Source organism: Panthera leo, chromosome B3 (genome assembly GCF_018350215.1).
Source record: "Panthera leo isolate Ple1 chromosome B3, P.leo_Ple1_pat1.1, whole genome shotgun sequence".
NCBI lineage: Eukaryota > Metazoa > Chordata > Mammalia > Carnivora > Felidae > Panthera > Panthera leo.
Genome location: NC_056684.1, coordinates 119,015,471 through 119,041,531, shown reverse-complemented (window position 1 = coordinate 119,041,531; position 26,061 = coordinate 119,015,471). Strand labels below are relative to the sequence as shown.

General features: G+C 51.3%; 1 protein-coding gene across 1 annotated transcript in view; it reads left to right on the top strand.

Annotated features, from left to right (window-relative positions):
• Window positions 1–26,061, top strand: part of LTBP2 (latent transforming growth factor beta binding protein 2) — a 103,861-nt gene that overhangs the window by 21,161 nt on the left and 56,639 nt on the right. Inside the window, 1 exon segment of the mRNA XM_042943796.1 lies at window positions 1,647–1,896. Coding sequence (XP_042799730.1) covers window positions 1,647–1,896 — 250 coding nt within the window.

The following is a 26,061-nucleotide window of genomic DNA, read 5'->3' as shown; positions in this document are numbered from 1 at the left end:
AGTGCTGATCTCTGGAGGCGCCCGGGAGGCAGTGAGTGTCTCCGAGAGGGGGGTGGCATGGGCCAAGTGGAATTTTGGAGAGATTTATTCAGACTGGCCCCTCGTGTGGACTCCAGGCCTGTTCTCAGAAAGAAGAGTACAGCTCAGGAAATCCCAGGCTCAGGATCTGTGTCGTGGTGCCTGGTATTTTAATGCACTTAGAATAACTGAGGCCCACGAGGGTCTGCGTGATCTGCCTCTATTTCCCTGACCTTGCATGCTCTCCCCTATCACCAGACCCCAACCTCCCTGGACCTCTGGCACTTTCTCGAAAGTACCCTGCTCCCTCCAGCCCCCAGAGCTTTGGATGTGCCTGGCTGGCTGTCTGCCTGGAAGACCTTGGCCTATCCACCTCCTTTGTATCTGTTGTGGCCGGCTCTTCAGAGAGACCTGTCCTGATCTCCCCATCTAAAGTCACGCATGGGCCACCGCATCGCCCTGTTTAATTGTCTTCACAGCCTGAGATACCGCCCGAAGCAATGTTATGGTACTTTCTTATTTCCTGTTGGTCCCCCCCACTGGAGTGTGGGCTCCACGTAGACAAAGACATTGTCCCCGGTGCCTAGTAGGGGCTCAGCAAATATTTGTTGAGTGAATGAGTGACAGATAGAGGCGACTTTGGGTTTAGAGGATCCAACATGAGCCTAACCATGCTCTCCTGGGTTCTTTTGTGTTCGTGTTCCCCATGCAGGGCCCCGCACCCCGATGTGTACCTCTGCATGGGACTCTCTCTCCCATGACTGCTAGTCACTGGAGGGGACTCCAGATTTGGCAAGGTGATGAAGGGCAGTGAAAAGTCATGGCTCTGGGGGGCCAGTGGCTGCTGCACAGCACCAGCTCAGAGGAAGGGGCCCCGGTCCAGCCCCACTTTGCCCCCAGGCTGGATCCAGGGCCCAGGAGCCAGAATTCTTCCTGCTTTCGGGCAGGAGTTCTACCACTTGCTAAGGAAGGTGAGGAGCTTGAGAGCAGATGCTTCCCAAAGAGGAAGAAGAGAGACTATCAATGCTGAAGATGTCTTTGAGAGACCCTTAGGATGCCCCCAGCCTCCTCAGTCTGCCCTTCATGTGATTCATGAGGAAATTGGGGCTCAATGAGATCAAGATCACGCAGCTCACGGAAGACAGAAAAACCCCAACAACTCAACCTCCCACTGCCCCTTGACTTTCAGGCCAGTGTTGAGCCCTTTCCCAAGAAAGAAACTCATTCATTCATTCATTGTTTGTTTGTTTGTTTGTTTATTGAGAATCTACTCTGTGACAGTCTCTATTCCAAGTTCTGGGGCAGCCGGAGGGAAGAAAACAAAACATCTGCCCTCTGGGACTTTCAGTCTGGGAAGAGAGACAGACAACCAGAAGTGAGCACAAATGTACCATACAATGTCAAGTGCCTCACACCTTTGGCCATTCGGTGTCTGCTTGGCTGTTCAGAGATGACAGGGGAACCTCACCCTGGGGACCGGAGGGGGGAGGCGGGGACAAATGGGCCCAGGGAGCCTTCTGAGGCCAGAGTCGGGCTCCCTGCTTGAGTGGGGAAGCCCAAGCAGCACCAGCCAGGAAAGTGTCAGGACGTCCGGGCCCCTGCCCTCATCCCTCTCCCTGTCTTCCCAGCTGTGTGCCAGCCGCCCTGCCAGAACCGGGGATCCTGTAGCCGGCCCCAGCTCTGCGTGTGCCGCTCCGGCTTCCGGGGAGCCCGCTGCGAGGAGGTCATTCCTGAGGAGGAATTTGACCCCCAGAACTCGAGGCCAGCGCCCCGGCGCTCAGCCGAGGGGTCACCCAACCCACGCAGGAGCAGTGCAGCCAGAGAAAGCACCACGACACCCAGAACACGCTCACTGGCCTCGCAGCTGCCGCCGGCCAGGTAAGTCCTCAGTGGGACCTCGGGTCCAGGGGCAAGTCTCTCTCTCTCTCTCTCTCTCTCTCTCGATATCTTCCTTAGGACCGTTTGGTGAAGACCTCGGTGGGGAAGACCAGAGTTATCCTTCCTTCCCTCCTCCCTGCTCTCTTCCCCTTTCCCTGCCCTGACCAGAGGTGCAGGGAGCAGAAACGTGGGTGTTGGGGTTGGCACAGGCTTTTTTCAGGCTGGGGTGGCCAGGAGAGGTGGGAAGTGGAGTCTCTACCCTCCAGTCCTGGGAGAAAGCTGAGGAGGGCATGTACCCAGGCCCTCTTGTTTCGAATCCTGGCGTGGCCGCTTCCTGGCTGCGTGGCCTTAGGCAAGTTATTTACCTCTCTGATTCCTCATCAGTGAGGCGGGGACAATGATGATAATCACAAGCATGGAATGGTTGTAAGGATTAAGTTAGTTAATGTGAAGAAAGTGCTTAAAACAGTGGCTGCCACATAGTAAACTCTTTATAAGTGTTTTCCTCTGGGGCATCTGGGTGGCTCAGTCGATTGAGCGTCCAACTTTGGCTCAGGTCATGATCTCACAGTTTGTGAGTTGGAGCCCCAAGTTGGGCTCTGTGCTGACAGCTCTGAGCCTGGAGCCTGCTTCTTCAGATTCCGTGTCTCCTTCTCTCTCTGCCCGTCCCCCACTCACGCTCTGTCTCTCTTTCTCAAAAATAAATAAACATTAAAAAAAAAAATGTTTTCCTCCTCCACCTCCTGCCCTGCCTATGGTCCATGCAGGAAGGACCCCTCTGCCTGAAGAAACCCTTCAGTTCATTCACTGCTCAGCAGTAACCTCTCTCCTTGAAGGGGAAGAAAAGGAGCATGTGGGGTGAGGGGAATGTTCATGGGCAGGATTCCCTGGCCTGCTTACCAGCCAACCTGGCTAGACTTTTTCTAGCTCTGGACAGGAAATCTGAACTCTGTAAACTGGTCCATTTCTAGGGGGCTGTGTTTTCCTTTTGGTTTTCAGGCTCGTTTTTCCATTCGCTTCCTACTTAAGATGTTCTTTCTGAAATGTTGCAACCTTGTCTTGCTGAACTAAGGGGAAAAAGGAGTGGTCCTCTGGGAGGCCAGGAGAACCAGGGAGAGGAGGCTGACCTCAAGATCAGGGCCCCAGCAGAAAAGCTCAGGAGAGAAAGGAAAGGAGCTTGAGATCGTCCAGCAACTCGGAAGGGGGAGGCAACCAGGGTCTCAGTAAGGTAGGGGTCCAGAGCCCCAACCACCCAGGCAGGTAGTTTCCCAGGGCAGCCAGAAGCACAAAGAGCACAAGGCTAGACTCAGGCTGAGGTCTAGGGAGATCCAAATCAAAACCAGAAGAGCCAGACCCTTTGGCCAAGGCCTTGGGATGCGGGGGCAGAGAGAAGGGCAGAGCTAGTGGCCAGGTAGACAACATAGGAAGCAGAGTGAATGACCTGGGATTGGCTGTGAGCAGGTGGACAGGGCCTGAGCCTTGTTATGGTTGGTCCCAGCTGTTGATGCAAGGTAGGTGGGCCTGGTGTGAAGACATCTGGAAGAACACCAGAGGTACAAGCTCCAGAGTCAGCCCAGAGCAGGATGGGAGTAGAGTCCTTCCAGCCTGGAATTCACCAGCAAGCTCTCTTCTGGCTTGCAGGGCTCATTTGTTTTATAATGCACGGAATCCCTGTTGTTACGCACGAGCGGGGATGGGGGATAGTTGCCATGCTGTCTGTTGTACTCTGGCGTCAGAGCTGTTCAACATCCCCTGCCCCATCTTGCCAGCCCATCCCGCCCCTGCTATTCAAGGCCCAGTCCCACTTTCTCCAAAAGGCCCTCTGATCACTTCCGCCCAGCTCTCTGACCCCCTGCAACGCATCCCTTGTGGATCTATGCCCTGTGTCTGCAATCAGGCTGTGTGGCCTGGGCCCTGGAAGGCAGTGACTCTGTCTCTCCTTCTTTGGATCTCCCGCAAAGCTCCTCCCACAGTCCTCACTTACAGAAAATGCTCAGTCCACATTTGCTTCACTGGGTCCAAACTGAAGAGTCACCTAGAAAGCGTCCACCCAGCATTGGCTCCTCGCCTTGTACCTGGAACCAACACACCAGCCCCTGTGCTGCTCTGAGTACAGGAAGAGGTGAGGCTCTGTGCTTCCGGGTGGAGCACCTCACACTCTCCCTCGGGACAGTCCGTTCATCTGCTCACCGGACCAGAAACTCCCTGAGAGTAGGGACTGTGTCCTGCTCTCTTATGGATGTGTCCTTGGTACCCAATACTATGCTTGGCTCGCTGTAGGTGCTCAACTTATGTGAGTGAAATGAATCGACGGATGAGGCCCAGTGCTGGGGAGAGGAGGAGGCTGGGTTACACGAGCCTTCCGTCCCCCAGCAAAGGATCCATGTGTGCGAGAGGCCGTGGAGGGCGAGGGCCCACAGTGAGGTCAATGGCCCACGGCAGGGACGTCCTCTTCGAGCCTCACAGCCTCCCTGGCCAGGGGCTACCGTGTGGTCGTGAATGAGCTACAGCCTCCAGGCCGGCCCAGTCTCTCTGTCTCTGCCCCGGGACCTCAGTGCCATGAAATCTGGGAAAGTCCGAGTGGCCCGCTGTTGGCCCAGCTGTGTTTTGCTTTGAGAGGCCAAATCCCGCTTGCCTGGTGGTGTCAGACATTTCCTGTGAGCTTGGCTAGGTTCCCCAAGCAGCCTTTGGCCTCTTTCCTGATGGCAACTTGCACAGGCCCTTGGTGTCCAGATAGAGGGACTGGCATGAAGCAGGGGGCACTCTAGAAGTGAGAGGGGGGCCCAAAATATCTGGGGAGGGGAGACACTGCAAGGATTGGTGATGTCCGGGAAACCCCCTTCAGGAAAACACCAGACAGAGGCCAAGAGACGTGTGTTCCCGAAGGAAGTCGAAAGGGAGGGGCCAGGAGCGTCTAGGGCAGCAGCAGCAGCAGCTCGCCCTATGCAGAGGCAGACGTGGATGGAGGTCGTCCAGCTGTGGCCTGGGCCGGCTGCAGGGGCCTGGAGACTCCCTCCGAGACCCAGGTCCGAGACCTTCCCCAAGGCTGGTCAGAGGGCCTGCCCCACCTGGGGAACAGGAGCCAGGCAGCTGGGGACAGGCCTGAAGAGGTGGGGCAGGGGTGGTTACAACCACCTGGGACAGACCAGCCAGCCATGGAAGAGCGCTTTACATCCACGCTTCTCAGGCTGCAACGGGCAGGTGCACCACCTGGGAACTTTGTTAACATGCAGCTGCTGATGCTGCAGGTCTGGGGAAAGCAGCTCTAACGTGGCCTCAGGTGATGCTGATGCCGCTGGTCCATGGACCACACCTTGAATAGTGAGGGTCCAGCCTGGGCTTTGGGCTCAGACAATCCTGGGGGGTCCAATTCTGGGTTTACGACTCACCAGCTGTGTGACATTAGGCAAGAATCCTAAGTAATCTGAGTCAATAGTCCCCACCTGATAGGATTGCAGAAAGGACGAAATGAGACCGTGTATGCAGAGCACTTAGTAGAGTGCCTGAGAGTTAGTCCTCAGTGTAGGTTAGCCATCAGCAGGCTGGGTCTTTCTGCTGTGGGGACGTGGGTGGCAAAGAGCAGATAAAACGTGGGGTGAATGCATGTGTGCATAGACCTGCTCTGGGGAGCAGCCAGAGGCCCAGGCCAGCCTCAGAGGAGCCGGGACCAGCAGATCCCACAGCAGCACCCATAGTGGGTTTGGCTGGCTTGTTTCTTCCACCGGGACCGTCCTTATGGTAAGGAGGGGAGCCCTATGGGAGGGGGGGGCTGAGCGAGATGTCACATTTCTCAGAATGGGAGGCACCTCCATTGGGTTTGCTCCTTAGCCTGACCTAAGGACCTAGAAGCTGGGCTCTGGGGACATTCTAAGCAGTCTTGCTCACTCCTTGGGCAACAACAGGCCTGGAGGACAGTGCTAAGCGGGGGTCGGGCGGGGGGAGAGGTCTGGGAAGCTGTGGGCCCCATGGTAGTGGCTGTCCGTTGGCTGCTCCCCCAGAAGGCAGCTAGAGTTCGCCTTCTTTTTACTAACCCGGTCTCTCTCTGTCTCTCTGTCTCTCTCTCCTGGATCTCCTGTCCACACACCCCACGTCTTAATCCACCGTGTTAGTTTCTTACGGCTGCCATAACAGATTGTCACAAGCCAGCAGCTTAACACAATGCAGATGCGTTATCCTACAGCTCTATAAGTCAAACATCTGACTCCGGTCTCACCAGGCTAAAGTCAAGGTGTCAGCGGGCTCAGTTCCTGGAGGCTCTAGGGGAAAATCCATTTCCTTGCTCATTCGGGTTGTTGGCAGAATTTAGTTCCTTGCAGTTGTGGGACTGAAGTCTCTGTTTCTTGCTATCTGTCACTTGAGGGCCGTTTTTAGCATATAGAAGCCATTTACACTCTTTGGCTTGTGGCCACCTTCCTATCTTACAAACCAGCAATGGCACGTGAACTCTTCACGTTTTGAATCTCCCCTCTACCTCCCTCTTTGGCTGACTCTTTCTCACTGATTTGTCTGCTACCTTCCTCCCCGTTTAAACACTGGGCCCCCCTGGGTAATCCAGCTGTTTTGTCAGCTGATTAGCAACCTTAATTCCATCTGCTACCATGATTTCTCTTTGCCATTTAGTTGTTTTTTTTTTTTAATTTTAATTCCAGTGTAGTTAACGTACAGTGTTATATGGGTGTCATTCCTTTTGTCATTTAATGTAACGTATTCAAAAGTGTAACGCTAGGGGACAAAGATCATGGGGGCCAACCAAACCCACCCACCGCAGCCCATTCCAGCTGGGACCCTCCATCTGAAGTGCAACAACTCCTCTTTTCAAGGGCTTGCCACAGGGCAGCCCTACACGATTTGGCCCCCAAAACCTTTCTGACATCTCTGATGTCAGGTTTGACCATCCATTACTCTCATTCACTCTGCTTCTGTCGCATTGACCAACTGGTGTTTCCTCAAATATGCCAGAGGTGCACCTACCTCAGGGCCTTTGCACTTGCTATCCCCCCACCCCCTTGGGATACCGTGTTAATATTTCCTAGAGTGGCCATGACAAATTACTACAAACTTTGTGGCTTAAAACAACAGAAATTTATTCTCTTCCAGTTCAACAGGGCAGAAATCCAAAGTCAAGATGTCAGTAGGGTTGTTCCTTCTGAGAGAGAATCTGTTCCATGCCTCTCTTCTAGCATCTGGTGGCTCCCATCAATCCTTGGGGTCCCTTGGCTTATAGCTGCCTCATACTAATTTCTGCCTCTGTTACCACATGGCCTGATCTGTGTGTGTGTGTGTGTGTGTATGTGTGTGTGTGTGTGTGGTGTCCTTCTTATAAGGACACCAGTCATTGAATTTAGGGTGTGCCCTAATCCAGTATAATCTCGTCTAAACCTAACTGATTACGTCTGCACAGACCCCATATCCAAATAAGGTCACAATTATGGGATGAGGGTTAGGACTTCAGCACATTTGGTGAGGGGTACAATTCAAACCACATCAAACACTCCTTCTAGATCCTCACATGGCTCGCTTCCTCCCCCTTCAGCCCTTCTCTTCTCAGTGGGGTCCTCTGTTCACCTGATTTAAACCTGCACACTCCCTAACCCTCCCTCCCTACCCCAACCCCAGAGATTTTGCTCCACTGCACTAATGTCTTCTGTGTTTTACTTATTTGTTTGGCTTATTGTTTTTCTTATCCCGGTAAAAAGGCCAGGTCCAGGAGGGCAGGGGGCTTTATCTGCGTTCTTGCTGCCACACCTCCAGCACCCGAACACAACTGGCCCAGAATGGGGATAGGTGAACACATGCTGAGGGACAGGCTCGGGTCTCCACCCAGTCATCTCCTGTACCCGTCACAGCTCTGTGCCGTTCTGTTGACGAAGCTCAGAGAGGTGAGGTCACTGGTCCGCACTCCCCCAGCGTGGCCTGAGATGCGGGCCTGTGCCGGGCCTCTCCGGGCTTCTGCCTGCAGGAGAGGGAGGAAGGGCAGGTACCAGCCAGCCCCTGCTGAAGGCCCAGCCTCAGCGGTGAGAACCAGGCCACTGAGCACATGTGGGTGCTTGTGGTTGGTTATAGGACTCGCCTCCTCAGGGCAGGACCCTCAAATTGTTCAGCCCCCACCTCTCTACCTGGGCCCCCTTTGGCACTTCCTGACCTGTGACCTTTAACCTGCTGGTGCTGAGACTGCGCCCATAGGCTTCCCATGGGAGTGCTTCCCCCTTCACTCCCAGGCCTTGCCTGGGCCTCCTCTGGTGGGTGCAGAGTCTCAGCTCCCAAGGGGTGCTCTCTGCCCAAGTAGATCACTGCACCAGGAGCCACCGCAGGGGAGACCCGGGCTCCCTGCCTGGGGGCAAAGGCAGCACCCGCTGCCTGACAGAACGGCAAAGAGGAGACCGATGACCCAGAACCAGAAACTAGGTAGCTGGGGTGAGGGCAGCTGGGAACGGAAGGAGCCGAGCAGGTGCGAGGAAGCAGCCAACGTGTGTCTCAGGGGAGAGCTGGGTTTTGGAGCCAGGCCGAATTTAAACCCTGGTGCCCTCACAAACTAGTTATGCAAGTCACTTTACTTCACTGCAGCTCAGTTTCTTTGGCTCTGAAATGGGAAAACTGATGCCCATCTCATAGGAGGGTTGAGAAAATCCATTGAAATAATGTATGTGGAGGGATCGGTGGGGTGCCTGGCACACGGGAGGTCCAATAAATAACCTTATCTATGACAAATCAGTGTGACACATCCCACTTGCCAGGATGGGCTTTCCTCCACCCCACTGTCTAGACTTACAGATAGGGAAACGGAGGCACGACAAAGCTTGGCAGCTGGGTTAGGGGTCTGTTCTGGGAACCCAGGAGATCCTGACTCTGAGCCACTCTGAAGGTTGCCAGGGTCCCCTGAGCCTGCCTGCTGCTCCAGTCACCTCCCACCCACTCCCCTCCTCTGCTCTGGGCTCTGACAAGCTGTCACATGCCCTCTGCTGGCTCCTTTGGGCGACATGACCCTCTGCCCTCCCTCCTCCCTCGTTCAAGGCCCCTTGGACCCAAGACCATTCTCCAATTCCCCTGGGACATGATGAGGGACTGACTCATGCTAGAAGGCCTTGGAAAACTCCTTTGCCCTCCGGGGCCTCAGTTTCCACATTTGTAAATCAGACACATAGAGTGGGTCTTCTCTGAGGTCGAGCTAACGGTCTCAGATTCTGGCCTCCAGCTTGGTCATTTCCTGTCCCAGATGGTGAAATGCGCTTAGTCCCCTTTTACCTATTTCCAAGATCATGACAAGGACACATGATGCCTTCCCTGGGGCAGACCTTAGCTGTCCGTGACATTCTGGCCTCAAGTTCTCCTTGGCAAGGCTGCAGTGGGGTTAAGCAGCCTGCATCTTTCATGCTGTGTCACCCCTTCCTCACAGCCATGCAGTGGCAGACCTGTTAGGTTAACTCAACCCTACAATCCTGTCTGAGTCAGGCTTTTGAGATCTCTGGGGACTGAGTGTCATCTTTCCTTTTTTCCTTTCCTTTTTTTTTTTTTTTTTTTTTAGCCTTATTTTTTTCTGATTTGTTTTTCTAACATTGAGCCCCAAGCTTGCCCCCTGGGGTTTTTCTGGACTTCCCCAACCCTGAGGACCTTGGATACACTATTTTGAAAGGACTTAGAAGCAGGAGACCCAATTTTCTTTCTGGCAAGGACACTAAGTAGCTTTGTGGCTTGGGCTAGCCACTTAACTTCACTAAGACTTATTGTCTCTATCTGCAAAATAGGAACAAATAATTCTTTCCTCACTGGGATGTTGTCAGGATTAACAAGAACATTGCGGGCAAAAGATTGCGTTGTGAACCGTAATGTTTTTTTGCAAATGCTGGTTAATGTTGTTAACTACCAGTCTTGACGGTGAGCTGGGGTATTTTCTTATGTCTCCTATTTGTGCATGGGTTACTTTTCAGGAGAAGCTCCTCATTGAGGCCCTTCCTGACCACTAAGGTTTTCACCTTAGGGTTAAGCTTAGCCACTGGATACAAACCAGGGGATGTACTTCACGGCACAGAGCACAGTGTCTCTGACGGGTTCCCCAACAGTTGTGCAGTGCACAGCCCGTGCAGCTGTATGTGGCAATCCTGGACCTGGTTTCTTCTGGGAGGGAGACATCTCCTAGCTCCCTATCACCTAATATTGTAAACCCCCAATCTGAGACTCTTCTCATCTTATTTACTTTTTATTTTCATAGTACTTTTTATTTTCTATTTTCTAAGTTAATCATTTGTTATGTTTAGTATGTATCGTCTGTTTTTCCCAGCTGCAATGTGAGCTTCTCAAGGGCAAGGATCTTGCTTTGTTAACTGACATATCCCGATATCCTAGAGCAGTGCTTGGTATATAGTAAGCCCTCAATAAATAAATAGCTACTGAATGAACACCCCTATTGCAATGCATCCCCTCTTGCTATCTGGAGCAAAGAAAGATGGTCTTGCGTCCGTTCCCTTCTGAGCTGACACTCAGCCCATCCCCTAGCATGTCATTGATCAGGAAGGGGATCTCCCAGTCCTCCCAGCAGGTGGGAACCTGCCCTGTCTCTGCCCCGTGGCCTGGAGGCTCTGGAGCCAAGGTGGGCCTAGGGCAATGCTTCTCTCCTAATGGTGACTAGGTTGGGGCAGAGCCGGACTTAGCAGACTCTGAGGAGGCTGGTACAGGACTGTGGCAGCTGTGAAGGGGCTGTTCTTCCAGTTTCTTCTGCCTCTTGGGCCTTAAATGAGCCCCATGAACCACCCCCTCTCCCTGGACTTGTGGGTTTGGAAGAGGGAGGGCTCAGAGGGAGATGCTCACTGTGGGCCTCCAGCCAGAACAAACGGAGAGGGTATTATTTTCCCAAGTCTGAAATCCCAGAAGCCCTGCTGCTGCTTTTTGAGGAGAGCAGAAAAAAATCTGTGTCTCAGCTAAGCGCTTCCTTTACTGCCCATGCCCCTCTCCCTGCTGCTTGTAGAGGATTCTGCAAGTGTAGATGGGCCACATTAAGGTTTTTCTGCAGGGTCCCTCGGCACTGCCCAGCAGACTGCTTGGCGGTAATGGCTAGGTCTGAAGCGCTCCATTCCCACCAGGGAGAGGAGTGAGACAGGCTATCCTGTGCTGGACATTTCCATAACTGGATACAACAGGAGATGTCCGTCACCTCACAGTCTTTATGATAGGTACTCCAAGAATTGTGCAGTGCACAACCTGTGCAGCTGTGTGCAGTGACCCCGAACCTGGCTTCTTCTCAGGAGGGAGATGTTTCACAGTTCCCCCACCAAGTATGTTGCTTCAAAGCAGTGCTCTATAACTGGGCATGGCTGCTGAGGTCCCTTCTAGATTTCTCTGAAATGGTAACGTTGGGGTGGACCCCTGGGGCCATTTAGAGTGTTAATATGCACCTCCTTGACCCACACATGTACCTGAGACCCAGAGAGCTCAGGGCCTGGGCGGGGTCTTGGCTAGCCGTGCATGAATAACAAAAAGATACAGACTCTGGGCAGATGCAGCCCGAGACATGCATTCTGGCTATGCTTTGCCTCTAGGCCTAGTGGTCCCAACAGAGATCACGAAGAAGGAATATTCAGCCCAGTGCAGACACCTCTGGGTTGGTGGAGATGCCAAGCTCAGGCCTCTGAGTGCTCAGAGGAGAAGGGAGCCCAGCACATTCTAATACCTCTCCTGCTCCCCACGTAGGACAAGTGGGCAGGCTCCAGGAAAATGGTGTCTGCTTCCTGCACCCTTTCTCTTGCCTTCCTTTCTCTCCTAGTTAAGCTTGAAGGCGAACATCTGACCTGAGGAAGCCCCCAAATCTCTGGTGAAGACTGTGTGTCTCCCTTTTCCAGGAATCTCTTCCTTTTCCGGGATTATCAGAACCTCGCTAGGTGTGATTACAGAGAGGAACTCCAGCCCAGCCCAGGCGCTAGCCCTCGAAAATTCTCTGAGCTAGGAGCTCATCACCTCCGATCTGCCCACAGCCTGCAGCAAAGTGATAGAGAAAGCTAGGGAACTTCCTCCTCCTCCACGCTCCTTCTTCCGCACACCATCGACAGCATTATGGTGCCCTGCTATGCTAGATTTCCTACCCTCCTCTTTCCTCTTCTTGCCCTCCCACACCAAAGCCACCAGCTCGGTGACATGCGGGAAGCAAATGTTGCACAAATGTCTTTTGGCCAATCACGTGGAGTCTAATTAGTGGGGTATAAGTGGAGTGAGGTGACAGGACGGCACTTGTCGGTGGGATGGGGACAATCACCCAGGAGCAAGCAGAGGGTCAGGGAGACCTCCCAGTGCTCGCCCCTGCCCTGACCCTAGTCTGACCCTGATGGGGCATCTAGAATTGTGGTTACAGTGGTGATTGCTTGGGTTAGGATTGGGTGGGACGAGGGATGTGATGAGGGTGATACTGTATTTCACAATAGGGTGGTGGTCGGGGTGAGATGAGAGGGTAACTTTAGTGTGGTGTTACAGTGAGATTTTAACCTTAGGGTTGTGGCTAGGGCTGGGTTAGGGCTATGCCAGAGTTGAATTTAGGATTGTGGTATCTTTTTGCGTGTGGTATGGTTGTTATTTTAACCTACCGTTTGTGGAGCCTTATTGAGTGAGCTGGCCCTACTGTGCAAAGGACTCAACAGGCACCACCTAATAACGGGGACCATATGACGTAGTGGTTAAGAGCGTGGGTCATGAGTCAGACCTCTGTTTCATCTGATTCTTTTGCTCACAGCCATTTGATGCTGTGCATTCCTTCCCCTCCCTGCGTCTCAGTGTAAAAGGATGATGCTAACCCTGGCTGCCCAGGGCCGTGATGAGAATAAAATAGAAGTGGGTAAAGTGCTGAGTCACAAGGCTAAGTGTTCAATACTCAACAGCTGATGCTCTTTATCCGTATCAATCAGAGTTCCAACAGGAAGCAGATGGCGCACTCGATGAGCTCAGTTTGATAAAGGGTCTATCTGCAAAGGCACGGACAGGGTTAGAGGAAGTAATAAAAGGGATGGGATATCCCAGGGGTGGCTGTGTAGGGAAGTCCAAAGGGGCCAGGGGCCAGCGGTTACTGGAACCAGAGTAGCTTCAGCCACAGGAGAAGGCCATGACAGGGCTGTGGCCTCTGTTAGAGGAATACACCGCTGCTGCCCCATGGTGCCCGTCAAGAGGGAGCTGGGAGGATCAATACTTCCACTCCCTCTCCTGCCCGCTTGCTGGGGTTCCCCTTCGGCTGAACAGGACTGGAAGGCAGAGGGTGACGGAGCCTCCTGGGGCCCAGAGTGGAGTGGAGAAAGGTCCGGAGGAGCGAGTGGAAGATCTCCAGCACATTAGTGGGTCCTCACGGTGACACTACGACGAGGACGTTCCTGTTAACCCCACTGCACAGTGAGGACACTGACGGGGAGGGCCATTCCAGCCCAGCTCTACTCAAGACCTCAGAGCCCTTGCCAGCCACCATTTTGCTAGACAGCCTCTAGAGCAGGTGAGCTCAGGCAAGTGCAGAGCAGCAAGCCTGGTGTGGGAGCCACGGGGACTGGGGCAGGCAAGGCATCTAGGGTCTTTTCGGAAGACCACGGAAACCAGAAACCAGCAAGAGCCTGGAGTAGATTCTCCATAGCTGTGGGTGGGGAACAAAGGCGGCTTGTTGGGGTCATTCAAATGTAATGCGTGCAGTTTCCAGCATCCAACTTAAAAAATAGTAACAATAAACATTTCAAGCTTGTGGCTGTACTCGGAGCATTTAACTGACCCACGTCCTCTAGGATTTTTGTTTGGAAGGAAAAGGTTAGGGAGTGATGAAGCGAGAAGGGACTGAAAAGACAGTCAATGCTCTCTTTCAGATGCCCCAAGGGATGTTTGGCCCATTGGTTGCTTTGCACAGAACTGTGGGTACTCCATGAATGTCACCCTCTGGGTAGGGGTGTGTGTGTGTGTGTGTGTGTGTGTGTGTGCGCGCGTGTGTGTGTGCGTGTGTGTGGCATGGGTGGGAAAGCTGTATGAGAGAACATGCCTCAGAAATAATAATGGAGATTTTTTTTGGACCTTGTGAATTCTCCTTTTCAGTTCAAGGTTTTCAAATATATGCATATCAGGTTTCACCCTTGTCTGGGACGTAGAGGAAGTTTCTGATTTATGGGCCCGGTAGTTTTTCCAGTTACACAATCTTTAAATCTGCCATCAGTTAATTAATTTGCCACCGTCAGAAAAGGCACTGTCAGCTTCCCAGGTGAAAATCGCTTTACCAAACTTGTACTGTGATAACAATAATAAAAAAGGGGCCCAAACGTGTGCTTGTGTCCACTTGGGGGACTAACGTGGAACTAACTGCATCAGGGTCTCACATTCCTCTCCTGATCACTGGCACGTGGGTCTGCACGTGGCTGTACACGCACATGCACACACGCACACGCCCCCCACTGGAGAGGGCGCTAACGAGGAAGCGTTAAGGCTTGCGGGATAATTTCCTGGAAAAAGGTTAGTAAGGAATAATGAATTAAGTGCAAAGTCGTCTGATAACCATGGTTGTAAGATTGGCTGCTTAGTACCCAGAGGGGCGTGTGTGTATCCGTCTGTCTGTCTGCGTGCGGATGACATAGTAAAAAGATTGCTAAATGAGTTCCAACAACAAAATGTGAAAACACATAGTTCCTTTGTCAGCCACATAGCTGTGGTTTTGTGTCCGTGATTCATTGTGGAAGTGAGTAGCTGCGACAGGCATTTTGTGGGGGTTTTTTGTTCTTTTTTTCTCCTAAAAAAATATTTGTGAAAGGTCTAAAATTCAAGGAAGTGCAGTGCTGTTTGAAAAGAAAAATTCCCGTTCCTTGCAAAACGGAGATTGCAAATCAAACCCTCTGGAGCTACCACATTCCGGCTTCTAGCCAGCTGTCTACACTGCATTTCCCTCCCAGAGCCTCAGCCCCTGACTACTACCTGACATCCACTCCACCCACCTGTGCACCCACCAGGAGGCGGGGGTTGCCCCTTAATGGAATCTGGTACTGGAAGGGGACCTCAGGCCACACTCTCGGGGAACATATTTCTTTCTTTTTTTAAGGTTCTTGGGTCAAGGTCAGAGGCTCTGGAGCAGGCAGTGGTGTGTAGGGAATTATGAAAGTAGTTATGTCTTAGAGAAGTGTGGGTCTGGATCTCAGCTCTGCCACTTAACAACTATGCAGCCACGAGCAAATGATGGAAGCCTGACAAGCCTCAGTTTTCTTATCTATAAGATGGGACTGTCCGTCACTACCTTACAGAATAGTCAGGAGGATTTACTAATACATGCAAATGCACCTGGCACCTTTGAAGTGTTCTATGAGTGACACCCACTCTTATTTGTCCCTGGACTCTGGAGTTACCTGAGCCTTTTGTCGACATCAGAGAAGGAGCAGAGGTAACTAGAAACTCTGAGAGGTTGCCCGGACCACACGAAGTGTTTCTGGCCCTAGTGAGGTTTCTTGCTATGGGCAAGGGTGAATATCGTCCATCAGAGGCAGACAATGCTCAGGCCTTGAGACCCACCCAGCACTTCCCTGCTGGTGGTGATCCTGGCCAGAGTAACAGCCTCCCTCTGCTTCAGTCTTCCCTTCTGTAAAATGGGGGCCGCTAGTTCCTGTATCATAGGGTTGTTGTGCTAATCACGTGACGTGTCAAACATAGAGAGCCCAGAAAAAATTTTAAAAATGAAACTCCTGTAGTAGATGTGTGGCACGTAATCAGTTGGTAGGTTTGGGCTGCTATAGTGCTGAACGGAGGCTCCTCGGGTTGGGGCCCCAGTTCTCATAGAAATCTCCTTTTGTTGATGTCCTGGGGTAGAGTTTCAGCCCCTGGAAAAGCAGGCTGGCTGTGGGCTACCAGCACTTTGGCCTGCCCCTGAGGAGTATGTCATTGACCCAGGCCCCCCAGAAGGCCTATTTGGGCAGGTCCAAAAGTGGGATAGACTCATCTGATATCATAGACCTGTGTTTGCTGTCCGATAAGGCAGGCCTGCTAAGCTCCATACACAGGGATGTGTTATGGAGGATAGAGGGGTCCCAAAGGCCATGAGCTGGGAACTTGAGGGTTCAGGAGGTGGCCATTTCATGCCAACTTGATGGTGGTGAAATGCCCATATACCAGGCTCTCCGTGGCTTTGGGAAATGGTCCTAGCTCAATGCCCTCATCCTCAAGCCCTCTCCTTTCCCTGCTTCACCTCCAGCCCCTCATCTCTTCTAATCTCCCAGAGCGCTTGGCATGCCCACCACCACACCACGGCAGCAGCTCCGAGGAGAGCACCATCAAGGGCGTGATGAGCTTTTGCACATGAGATGCACAGGTTAAGGCCCAGACTCTTGGCTTTACAGCTCAGTCCCAAAACATAGTTCTCAAGCTGCCTTGATAGTATAGGGGTTTGGAGTACAGGCTCCGGAACCAGGATATCTGTAGGCTGTGTTTGATTCCCAGCTCTGTTAGTCACTGGCTGTGTGACTTTGGACAAGTTACCTAGCTTCTCTGTGCCTCATCAGTAAAATGGAGATAATAATAATACCTACTTCCTAATTTTAAAGATAAATTAGTTAATATATATCAAGTGCTTAAAATCATGCCTGGAAGTAATAATACCTACTTCCTAATTTTAAAGATAGTTAAATTAGTATATATATATATATATATATATATATATATATATATATATATATATATATATATCGTGCTTAAAATCATGCCTGGCACGTTGTAAGCACTGTGTAGCTACTTGCTATTATTTACTGTCATCCTCGGCCCCTTCTGTTTTCCCTTTAACCAGACAGGCCTCCTTCTTGAACACCACCTGTTAACAGCACATGCCTGAATTTGTCCCCTTGTGCTCACGGTTCTCTCCCCACTCCTTTTCTCCGGCTTATATCACACAACCACTAGAAAGCCTTCCCCACGCATCTAGCTGTGAGATTCCTGGTCCCTGGTGCTTTCCTATCTTGGACTGTTATGAATCACTCACATGCAGGGTCTTGTCCCAGGGCTGCTGTGTATGGGCGTGTGTGCCGTGCCCTGCACGAAGATGCTGCTCAGGGAATAAATGTGGCAAAAATCTAGCCTGTGTTCCGCTCACCCAGCTCTGGCACCGGGAAGGAAATGGGGCAACTTCTGTGAACTGGCCGCCCCGAGCGGCCCCTTGTCTAGTTTACATCAAGGCCCCAAGTGCTGGCCCTCCCCTGCCCTCTGCCTCCCTGTTTGGAGGGAGCAAGGTGCCTTTCCTAGTGTGCCCACATGGGACGATGCACCTTATAAGGTGCCCATAAATGCACGTTGGAAGCGGGTGAATGATGAATTCGTGACATCCAGGCTCCCCACAAGCCGACAAGTCTTCCTCGGGGAAGCCGGAGCCAAAGGCTTCAGACTGCCCGCTGGCACCGGCCGGCTGAAGGATGGGGCCCGGCCAGGGCTGGAGAGAGAGCTCCAGTGAGGCGAGAGGGTTGGAAGAGGCCCCTGGGACGGTGGAAGTTCACGTGATAACTATTTGGGGACAGTAGCTATGTGCCCAGCACCGTGTGACTCCCTGGAGAATATAAAGAGGGTGAGACTCGATCCCTTGCCTTTCTCTCTGGGGGGATCTGTGTTCCTGGCCAAGCTGCAGCCCTTGGGCTGGTCTGCTGGACCCAGAGGGAGGCAGAGGAACTCTTGGAAAGGCCCTTTCCTCTGGGGAAAGGGCGATGACCCCAGTAGTTTGACACTTGGACAAGGTAGGTAGAAAACAAGGGGCATTTCTGGGGACCAGGGCAGCCTGCTCAGGCTCTCCTGCCCTATTCCCTTGCCCAGCCAGGAGAGAAAAAAAGGCAATGCAGGGTCTCAAGGGGCCAGGGCTTGGCCACCTGACAGCATACGAGGCAGGCTGCTCAGTAGAAAGGGGTATGTCGACATGAGGGGTCTAGAGGGTGGAGGAGAGAGATGAGGCCTAGAGGGGTCTTTGAACCCTTGGGATACGAGGCAGCAACTACTTCAGGGCTGCTTTGGAGGCGGGGGTCAGGCCCAGGCCAGGCTTGTGCTCCACAGACATTCCCCTGGACACGCACACCTCCCGCCAACCTCTGCCTCTTATTCACCTGCAGTGAAACAGGGGTGCTCTTTCCTCCTGAGCTGCCTGGGAGAACAGAGTGGGCAGAGACTGGGATGACAGACTCCCCCAGGATTCTGCCCCCAGCCTGCCCCCCAGCCTGGTAGAGGCATTCCCTGGGGTCTGTGTCCCACATCTCCAGAACTCTCAGACCTGGGTGTGGCCACAGAGCTAGAGACTCAGACCTCAGAGCTTGGGGATATGACTCACAGGCAGCTGACAGGGGCCGGGCTGGGGACTCCAGCTGACCATGAGGCCCAAGGGATTAGGCACAGCAGGGTAAGCATAGCAGGGTTAGTGGCAGAGGTCTTGAGACAGCCAACTCTCAGACATTTCAGGAAGGCACCAGGGAGTGAGTTATACCACATCAGCGTGCCAGGAAGCAGGCAGGGGCGGGCACCCTGGGCACCACCCCACTGAGCTTGCCATGGGCCTGGAGGCCTATGGATTCCTCTCTGGCGTGCAGGAGCACGGATCCACTATTCCTGGGACAAAAAGCTCCCGCCTCAGGGGCGCCTGGGTGGCTCCGTGGGCTAAGCGTCCAACTTCAGCTCAGGTCATGAGCTCACAGTTCATGGGTTCGAGCCCTGTGTCAGGCTCCATGCCAACAGCTCGGAGCCTGGAACCTGCTTCGGATTCTGTGTCTCCCTCTCTTTCTGCCCCTCTCTTGCTCGTGCTCTGTCTCTGTCTCTGTCTCTCTCTCAAAAGTAAATAAACATTAAAAAAAGAAATCTCCTGCCTTTTCAGGGTCACCGTGTCACTGGAGCCAGGGTCAACCCTCGCTCTTTAAAAGCCCTTCCTCACACTGTGCTGAAAGTGGCTCCCCTGTGGCATGGTCCTGGGTCTGTCCTCTGGAAATCCAGTCTCCTTCCTGCCTCAGGCCTCCTCGCATCTGATGACAGATACTGCAGTTTGGGGGAAGGTAGCAAGGTTTAGGAGGGTCCTAATTCCCCCAGGCACAGTCAGGGGACCCTAGCGCCTGGGGTATGAGCGAAGCCTTCAAGGGACAGAGAAGACAGTCAGAGGAGCCAGGAGAACCTTCTAACTGATAGTTACAGGCCAAGATACACTTTCGGGGTGCAAATGCTGACTCCTCCGTTTTCGATACTGTACTGTCCAATATGGTAATCACCAGCCACATGGGGCTGTTTAAATTTAATGTGATGTAACACTCAGTCACTCAGCCACACTAGCCACATTTCCAAGTTTCAAATGTGGCTGGTAGCGTATTGAATAGCACGGACTATAGAGCATTTCCATCAGCACAGAAAGCGCTTTTGGACAGAGTGATGCTAGACAAATGACCTTGGACAAGTTTCCTTGACCTCTCTGTGCCTCAGTTTCCTTTTCTGAAAAACGGGGCTAATGACAGTGCCTAGCCCCTAAGGTGGTTATGAAGATTAGATATCATAATGCAAATGTAATAATTAATACACAGCCCAGAATTAGTGCTCAATAAATATTCATTATCATTGTCTAAGACACATGGGACAGGGTTCAAGCCCTCCCCTCCTGACAGTGTCATCAGAGAACCCATCACCCAGGCACGTCTTGTACCCAGATGCTGAAGAGTGACAGCTGACAAGTCTTAGCCAGCCTGGGTCTCACCTGCTCAGCCACCAAGCCGCGCATCGTCTAGAATCAGTGGGCTCCCGGCTCCTATGCCACCACCGCCACAGTGTCCCCTCCTCCTTATCCACCCTGGCTGGGTGGCCCCTTGCCCTCTGCTGAGGCAAGGCAGGGTTGTGGCCGTGCCTGGAGCAGGATGTCTGGCGACACTGCCTTGGGTCCCCCAGGGTTTGGCACAAGGGCTGGCTGACCCTGGCCTGGGCGTGACGCCTGCCTGGCCTGAGGAGAGAAGGGGTGGAGTTCCCGGGCCTCGCAGCACCCAGATCCTCAGGGGAGACTGAACCCCTTGGGAGGCGCTAGGCCCTGGTCACCTGCAATTGGCTAAGCCTGCAGTCACAGGAGGGCCAGAAGCAGAGATGGCCTTCTGGGAACGCCCTCCTGTCTCGGTGCTCTCTCCGTGTTCCCCTCCTACCTCTCTGGCTGCTCCTTCCCCTGACCCCTTCACAGCCTCTTCCTCTGCCTGCCCTCAGGGGACCCCTCCTCCACCATGCCTCTTCCCTCTTTACCGCTGTATTTCTCAAAGTGTTTAGGTGTCAGGGTGCCTGGAAGTCATAAGGAATGCCATCAATGTAATTCATTCCATGATTAGAGCTGGGAACTGTTTTATTAGCAGAAACTATGACGATCGTCTGTGTGTTCAAAATAAAAACCCAGCTCTAGGCACACGCGTGTATCCGTGAAAAGAACATGCTGTCAGGTGAAGGGGATGGCTGCCACGTTTTCTGTTAATGGTCGCTCACTGCTTGTTCATTTGTTTTATCGCGTGCTAGCAGACAGACGGTAGCAGGTGCCAAAGGCTGGAGACAAATTTATGGGCACAAAACTTAAAACTGAGGCCAGCCTATTCATTAACACATTTTCCCTCCTGAAATGGGGAAGTGTTAGCAGAGTTAACGCCTCAGTCCAACAGGGAGCTCTGAAGCGTGGTTTGTTCGACGCGCTCTCCCTGAGTGGTGTCAGCCCTCCCCCTTAACTCTGTATCCATCACCTCTATCTACCCTTACGAGTCTCCCCTCTCCCGACTGTATCCTGTCTCTCTCCTGACTGCTGCGTCCCGAGGGCTTCCCCGTGGAGATCCATCCTGAGCCACCCGACACTCATCCTGCCTAAACTGAGCCACTTCTTGGATCTCCCAGTTGAGATCTTGGTCCGTGGAGCTCCCTCCACCCATTGGTCTAAGCCACAACTGGGAAGTCTCTGTGTCTTAAAAAGCCCTTGAATCCAGGCTTTCTTCTCGGTCCCAGCCTTGGTCCCTGCTAGTCTAGAGCACAGCCAAAACCTTCCAGCTGGCCTCCAGCCCTCCCCTCTCTGGTCCATCTACACTGGGTAATCTTTTACCAGAGTAATAATCATTTGAAAAGGCCCATCTCATCATGTCCTAGACCTGCTTGAAGACCACGAGCATCCCAAGGCTAATATGCGGCTCCCCTGTGCCCTCACACCTTTGCTGGGGTGCTGGACCCTTTGCCCAGGCTCCATGGGAGCAGAGAGGGTCTGAGGGTCTTTGCCACCCTTGACCTCAGTGCCTGGCATGTGGCAGGCATTCAGTAAGTGCTTCTTGAAGGAGTGAAAGAGGGGCGCCTGGGTGGCTCAGTCGGTTAAGCGTCCGACTTCAGCTCAGGTCACAATCTCACTGTCTGTGAGTTCAAGCCCCGCGTCGGGCTCTGTGCTGACAGCTCAGAGCCCGGAGCCTGTTTCAGATTCTGTGTCTCCCTCTCTCTGACCCTCCCCCATTCATGCTCTGTCTCTCCCTGTCTCAAAAATAAATAAAACGTTAAAAAAAAATAAAAAAAAAAAAAAAAAAAGAAGGAGTGAAAGAGGGTGGGCTTCTCCAAGGACCTCCTCACCCACTCAGTTGAGCCCAGACACCTCTCTGGTATTTCATGCTGTCCATCATAAGAACTGGCACCTATCTTTCTTTAACCCTGCAAAATCTCAGTGTCCTCATCTGTAAAATGGTGATACAGAAATAACAAACGGAGGGGTAGCTGTAGGATGAACTTACCTGGTTCGGTAACCTGGCTTCTGCCCTTAGGAGTTCTGTAACCTCCAGGAAGGGAAAGAAACTTGCTACTCTGTTTCCTTGACTGTAAAATGGGATAATGGGTAATTCTCAGAGGTACTGAGGGGCCTACATGAGATAATATGTGCACCGCGCATTATTGGCATGGAGCCTGGCACAGAGCGAGCACTCATTAAGTTGTGGCACAGTTTATGCCCCACCCGCCCCCCTCCTGCTGCCTCCCACCCCACATGCATAGGTAACCACTGTGATTAATTTCCAAGGTAGCCTTCCAAGGTTGCTTTATAAATATGCAAATAAATGCAGCACGTATACTTATTTTCGCTACTTTTACACAAAAATTTACATGCCCCACACCAGGAGCCAGCAAGCTTTTCCATAAAAGGCCAGATAGTAAATATTTCAGGCTTTGTATGACATAAAGTTTCTGCAAGTACTCAGCTCTGCCATTGGAGACCAAACGCAGTCACAGACAACGAGTGTGGCCGGGTGCCAACTAAACTTTATTTATGGAAACCTAAATTTGAATTTCACATCACTTTCTCATGTCATGAAATACATTCTTCTTTTTGACCTTTTCCAACCATTTAAATATATTAAAAAATATTATGTCACTGTCCGTACAAAAACAGTCAGTGGGCCACATTATGGCTGGTTTTTTCACTTAAAAAATTTTTTTTGAAGTTTATTTATTTTGAGAGAGACAGAGAGAGTGAGCAGGGGAAGGACAGAGAGAGAGGGAGAGACAGAATCCCAAGCAGGCTCCACAATTCAGTGTGGAACCCAATGCAGGGCTTGAACTTATGAACCGTGAGATCATGACCTGAGCTAAAACCAAGGGTGGGACGCTTAACCGACTGAGCCATCCAGGCGTCCCTTTTTCACTTTTCATTATGTCTTAGAGAGCTTTTCCCTATCGATGTAAAGGAGCTGCTGCTTTCTGTTTCGAAGGCATATGACTTCATCTCATGGATGTATCTTAGTTTGTTTAACCAATCTCCTACTGAAGGACACTTAAGTTGTTTCTATTCTTTGCAAATATTTTGCTATTACAAAATAGTGCTGCTATGAATAATCTTGTTCATCCATCACTTTGGACATTAACAAGTGTCTTAGGTCACATTCCTCTGGAGGTGGAGCTGGGACATGGATTCGGGTGTGTGTGATTTATTGGGGGATTGCCAAGGGAGGGAGGGAAGCAGAACGGGAAGGTGGAAAGAGCCAAGCAAGGACTGGTCCCAGAGAAAGGGAGCACAACGCCTGATGGAGAGTGGAGCTTGCAGAGGTGTCCCACCTTGAGGCAAGGGGCAGGGGTTTTGAACTTCCCATTGGTTGTGGGAGGGGCTTGTCAGGTGGTTGCATCCACCCAGGGCAAGGAAGAAGCCAGTAGAAGGTGCACCAGCTGCAAAGGGGACCTGGGAAGGGTGGCAGCAGCACCTTCCATGGCAGGTTTAATCTGCAGCATCGTCTTGGAGGTGGAGAGGCAGGAGCAAAGCACAGGTGCATTGCAGTGTGGATAGACTTGCCAAATCGCTTTCCACGAGGGCAATTTCGCTGGATCGATTTACATTCCCACCAGCAACATTTGAGAGTGCCGGTTTCGGCACAATCCCGCCACATTAGTCTATTATTAAACTTTTGAATTTTTGCTGATCTAATGGATTAAAAATACTACTTCAGAGTCATTTTCATTTGCACATCTCTTAGAATGAGCATACTGTCATGTGTTTAGCAAACATTTGTATTTTTTTTCCTGTGAACTATTCCTATTCCTTTGCTGATTTTTCTTTTAGGGCTATCGGTCTGTCTTTTCCATCTCTAGGAGCTCTCTATATATTATGGAGATGGGTCCTTTGTGATAGGAGTTGTACATATTTTTCCGTTTTGCCATTTGTCTTTTTACTTTAAGGGTTTTGGCCACACAGATGTTTTTATCATAGGGCTGTTTGGACAAGTAAGTGATACATTATGTAAAACACCTGGAATGATGCCTGCTACCCTGTAGGCACTGACTGGATATTATTTCCTTCCCGTCCCTCCCCTCCATTCTATGCTTAATCCAACCATGCTCATTATTTTCCCCTAAATATGGCCCATGCTTCCCCCCTCCATGGATTTTCTTGTTATTTTTCTTATCTGGAATGTCTTCCTCCTCCTATTGGACAGTGAAAATCCTACCCATCTCTTAAGCCCCAGCTCAAATGTCATGGTCTTTCCTTCTTTTTTTTTTTTTTTTTTAATTTTTTTAAACATTTATTTATTTTTGAGAGACAGAGTATGAGCAGGGGAGGGGCAGAGAGAGAGGGAGACACCAGAATTCGAAGCAGGCTCCAGGCTCCAAGATGTCAGCACAGAGCCTGACGTGGGGCTCGAACTCACAAACCACGAGATCATGACCTGAGCCGAAGTCGGACGCTTAACCGACTGAGCCACCCAGGCGCCCCATCATGGTCTTTCTTAAATCTGAATTCCTGTACCTCTTTAGCCACTACAGTCCACCTTGGATCCTAGTTTTTTGCACGCATTTCCCTTGCTTTTCCTGAACCTCAGTTTCTTTACCTATAAAATGGAGCTGCTGTGGGAAATATTTATTTTTATTCCCAAATGATGCATGTTTACTGTAAAAAGTTTCAAATTTTTTACTGAAAAAAGTTCCAAAACTATAGAAACAGGGGCAGCCTCTGTTTGCAGACCCTTCCAGATCTTTCCTATCCCTGATTCAATATCTATAGGGGGAGAGAGAAGTTTTTCTGAAGATACAAACCTGGAAGCATACTATCCATATTATTCTGCAACCTACTCACATTCAATAAAATAACGTGGATGAGATGATGCATTTAAAGCACCTAGCTCAGTGCTCAATGTGATAGCTCTAACTACTCTGTGCACCTTCTAGTGATGTTTTTAAACTTTCTTTTAGCAGCAGAAGGCTTTTCAATCAAAATGGTATTTGGAACCCGAACTTCTAAATTAGATGGAGTGGAGGTCCTACAATGTTTGGTCCTTTGCGGAGTTGTATATATCCTAGTACTTTGCGTGCTGGCTGGGGTGCACTTGGATGGGGTGGAAGGTATGGAGGCCCTCATCCAGTTGTCTCCCCATTGCTCTTGAAAATCTCAGTGTAAGATATCTTTTAAGGATGGCAGGATATGGGCACACCACAGTTAACTGAGTGGCATCACGGGATGCACTGTCCAGGCAGTTTTCACTTGGGTCTGAAGATCCCAGCCGGCAAGGACAGGAAGTCTTCTCCCCCAAATGGGTCGAAAGAGCCCAAATGTCCTCAGACTAGAGCAGACCTTGGGCGATCATGTTGCCCAGTGGCTTCCCCTTGGCTTGGTGCTAGCCTGTCATGAATTTTTTATTGGTCCATGGAGAAACGAAAATAGTCAATATGGTAAGGTTTCTGTCAAGTTAAGCTTTAGTCAAATGTTTCTTTTGACATTGAAATGTCTTTTATTTCATGGAATTATGGCGGTAATAATTGGTAGGGGTGTGTGTGTGTGTGTGTGTGTGTGTGTGTGTGTGTGTGTGTGAATTTCTTACTTACCTAAATAAAAAATTGACAACTTTATGTTTTTCCTCTACATTTGTTTCAAAACTTTACTGATCCACAAGATCCTAAAGTCTAGAGACAGCTGTTTTGGTTCATTGTGGCTGCTTTGCCAGGACTTCCCTGGAACAATCCCAGAGAGATAGCAACTTCTATTCTTGTGCCAGGAGAGTTCGAGAACCGCTATCCTTTGATGAAATCGAAGCAGCTCTTCCAAAGCTGAGTGGACACGACCTCTCCCAAAGGGCTGTGGTCCAAGAAAGTCACCTTCTCAGTGAACCTCTAGCTTGCCTCTGTCACCACCACGCTTGCCCTTAAGGGGGCACTGCTTCTTTAGACCACTCTGGGCAGAACATGATGCCACAGCCTTTTCTTGATGCCCCATAACCTGGGGCATACGAACAAGCTTTTGCTAATGGCTTGTGGTTCACTTAAAAGAAATGAGTACAAAGATAACACAAAGCCAGGCTACTGGGCTTACAGACTCCGCGGCTCACAGTCTGCACCCCACCCTAGATGCCTGTGGTCTTCGAAATGCTGATGGCACGAGTGACCAGCCAGAGACCAAGGGACCTGTACCCCTGTTCACATGGTGGACCTCAGTGCCCCCCTCCAAGGACTGAGCTGGGGCTTATGAAGGGAGATGGCAATTTCCTTATAGGGGTACTTTCGGTGGAGGAGATAGAAACTATCAAAGAACCAGGAGCTTCCTCCTTTATTCTGGGAGCCTCTCAGACTGGGCAGAACTTTTCATTTCTGTCATTTACCCTCACATCCCCATCACAGCAGTAGATGACGATGGATTGGGTTCAGGAGACTCTGGTTGTTAAAATTTGTGTGAACACGAGATTGGGCACTTGGCCCTTGACATATAAGGATGTGTGGTAGTAAAACAAAGTA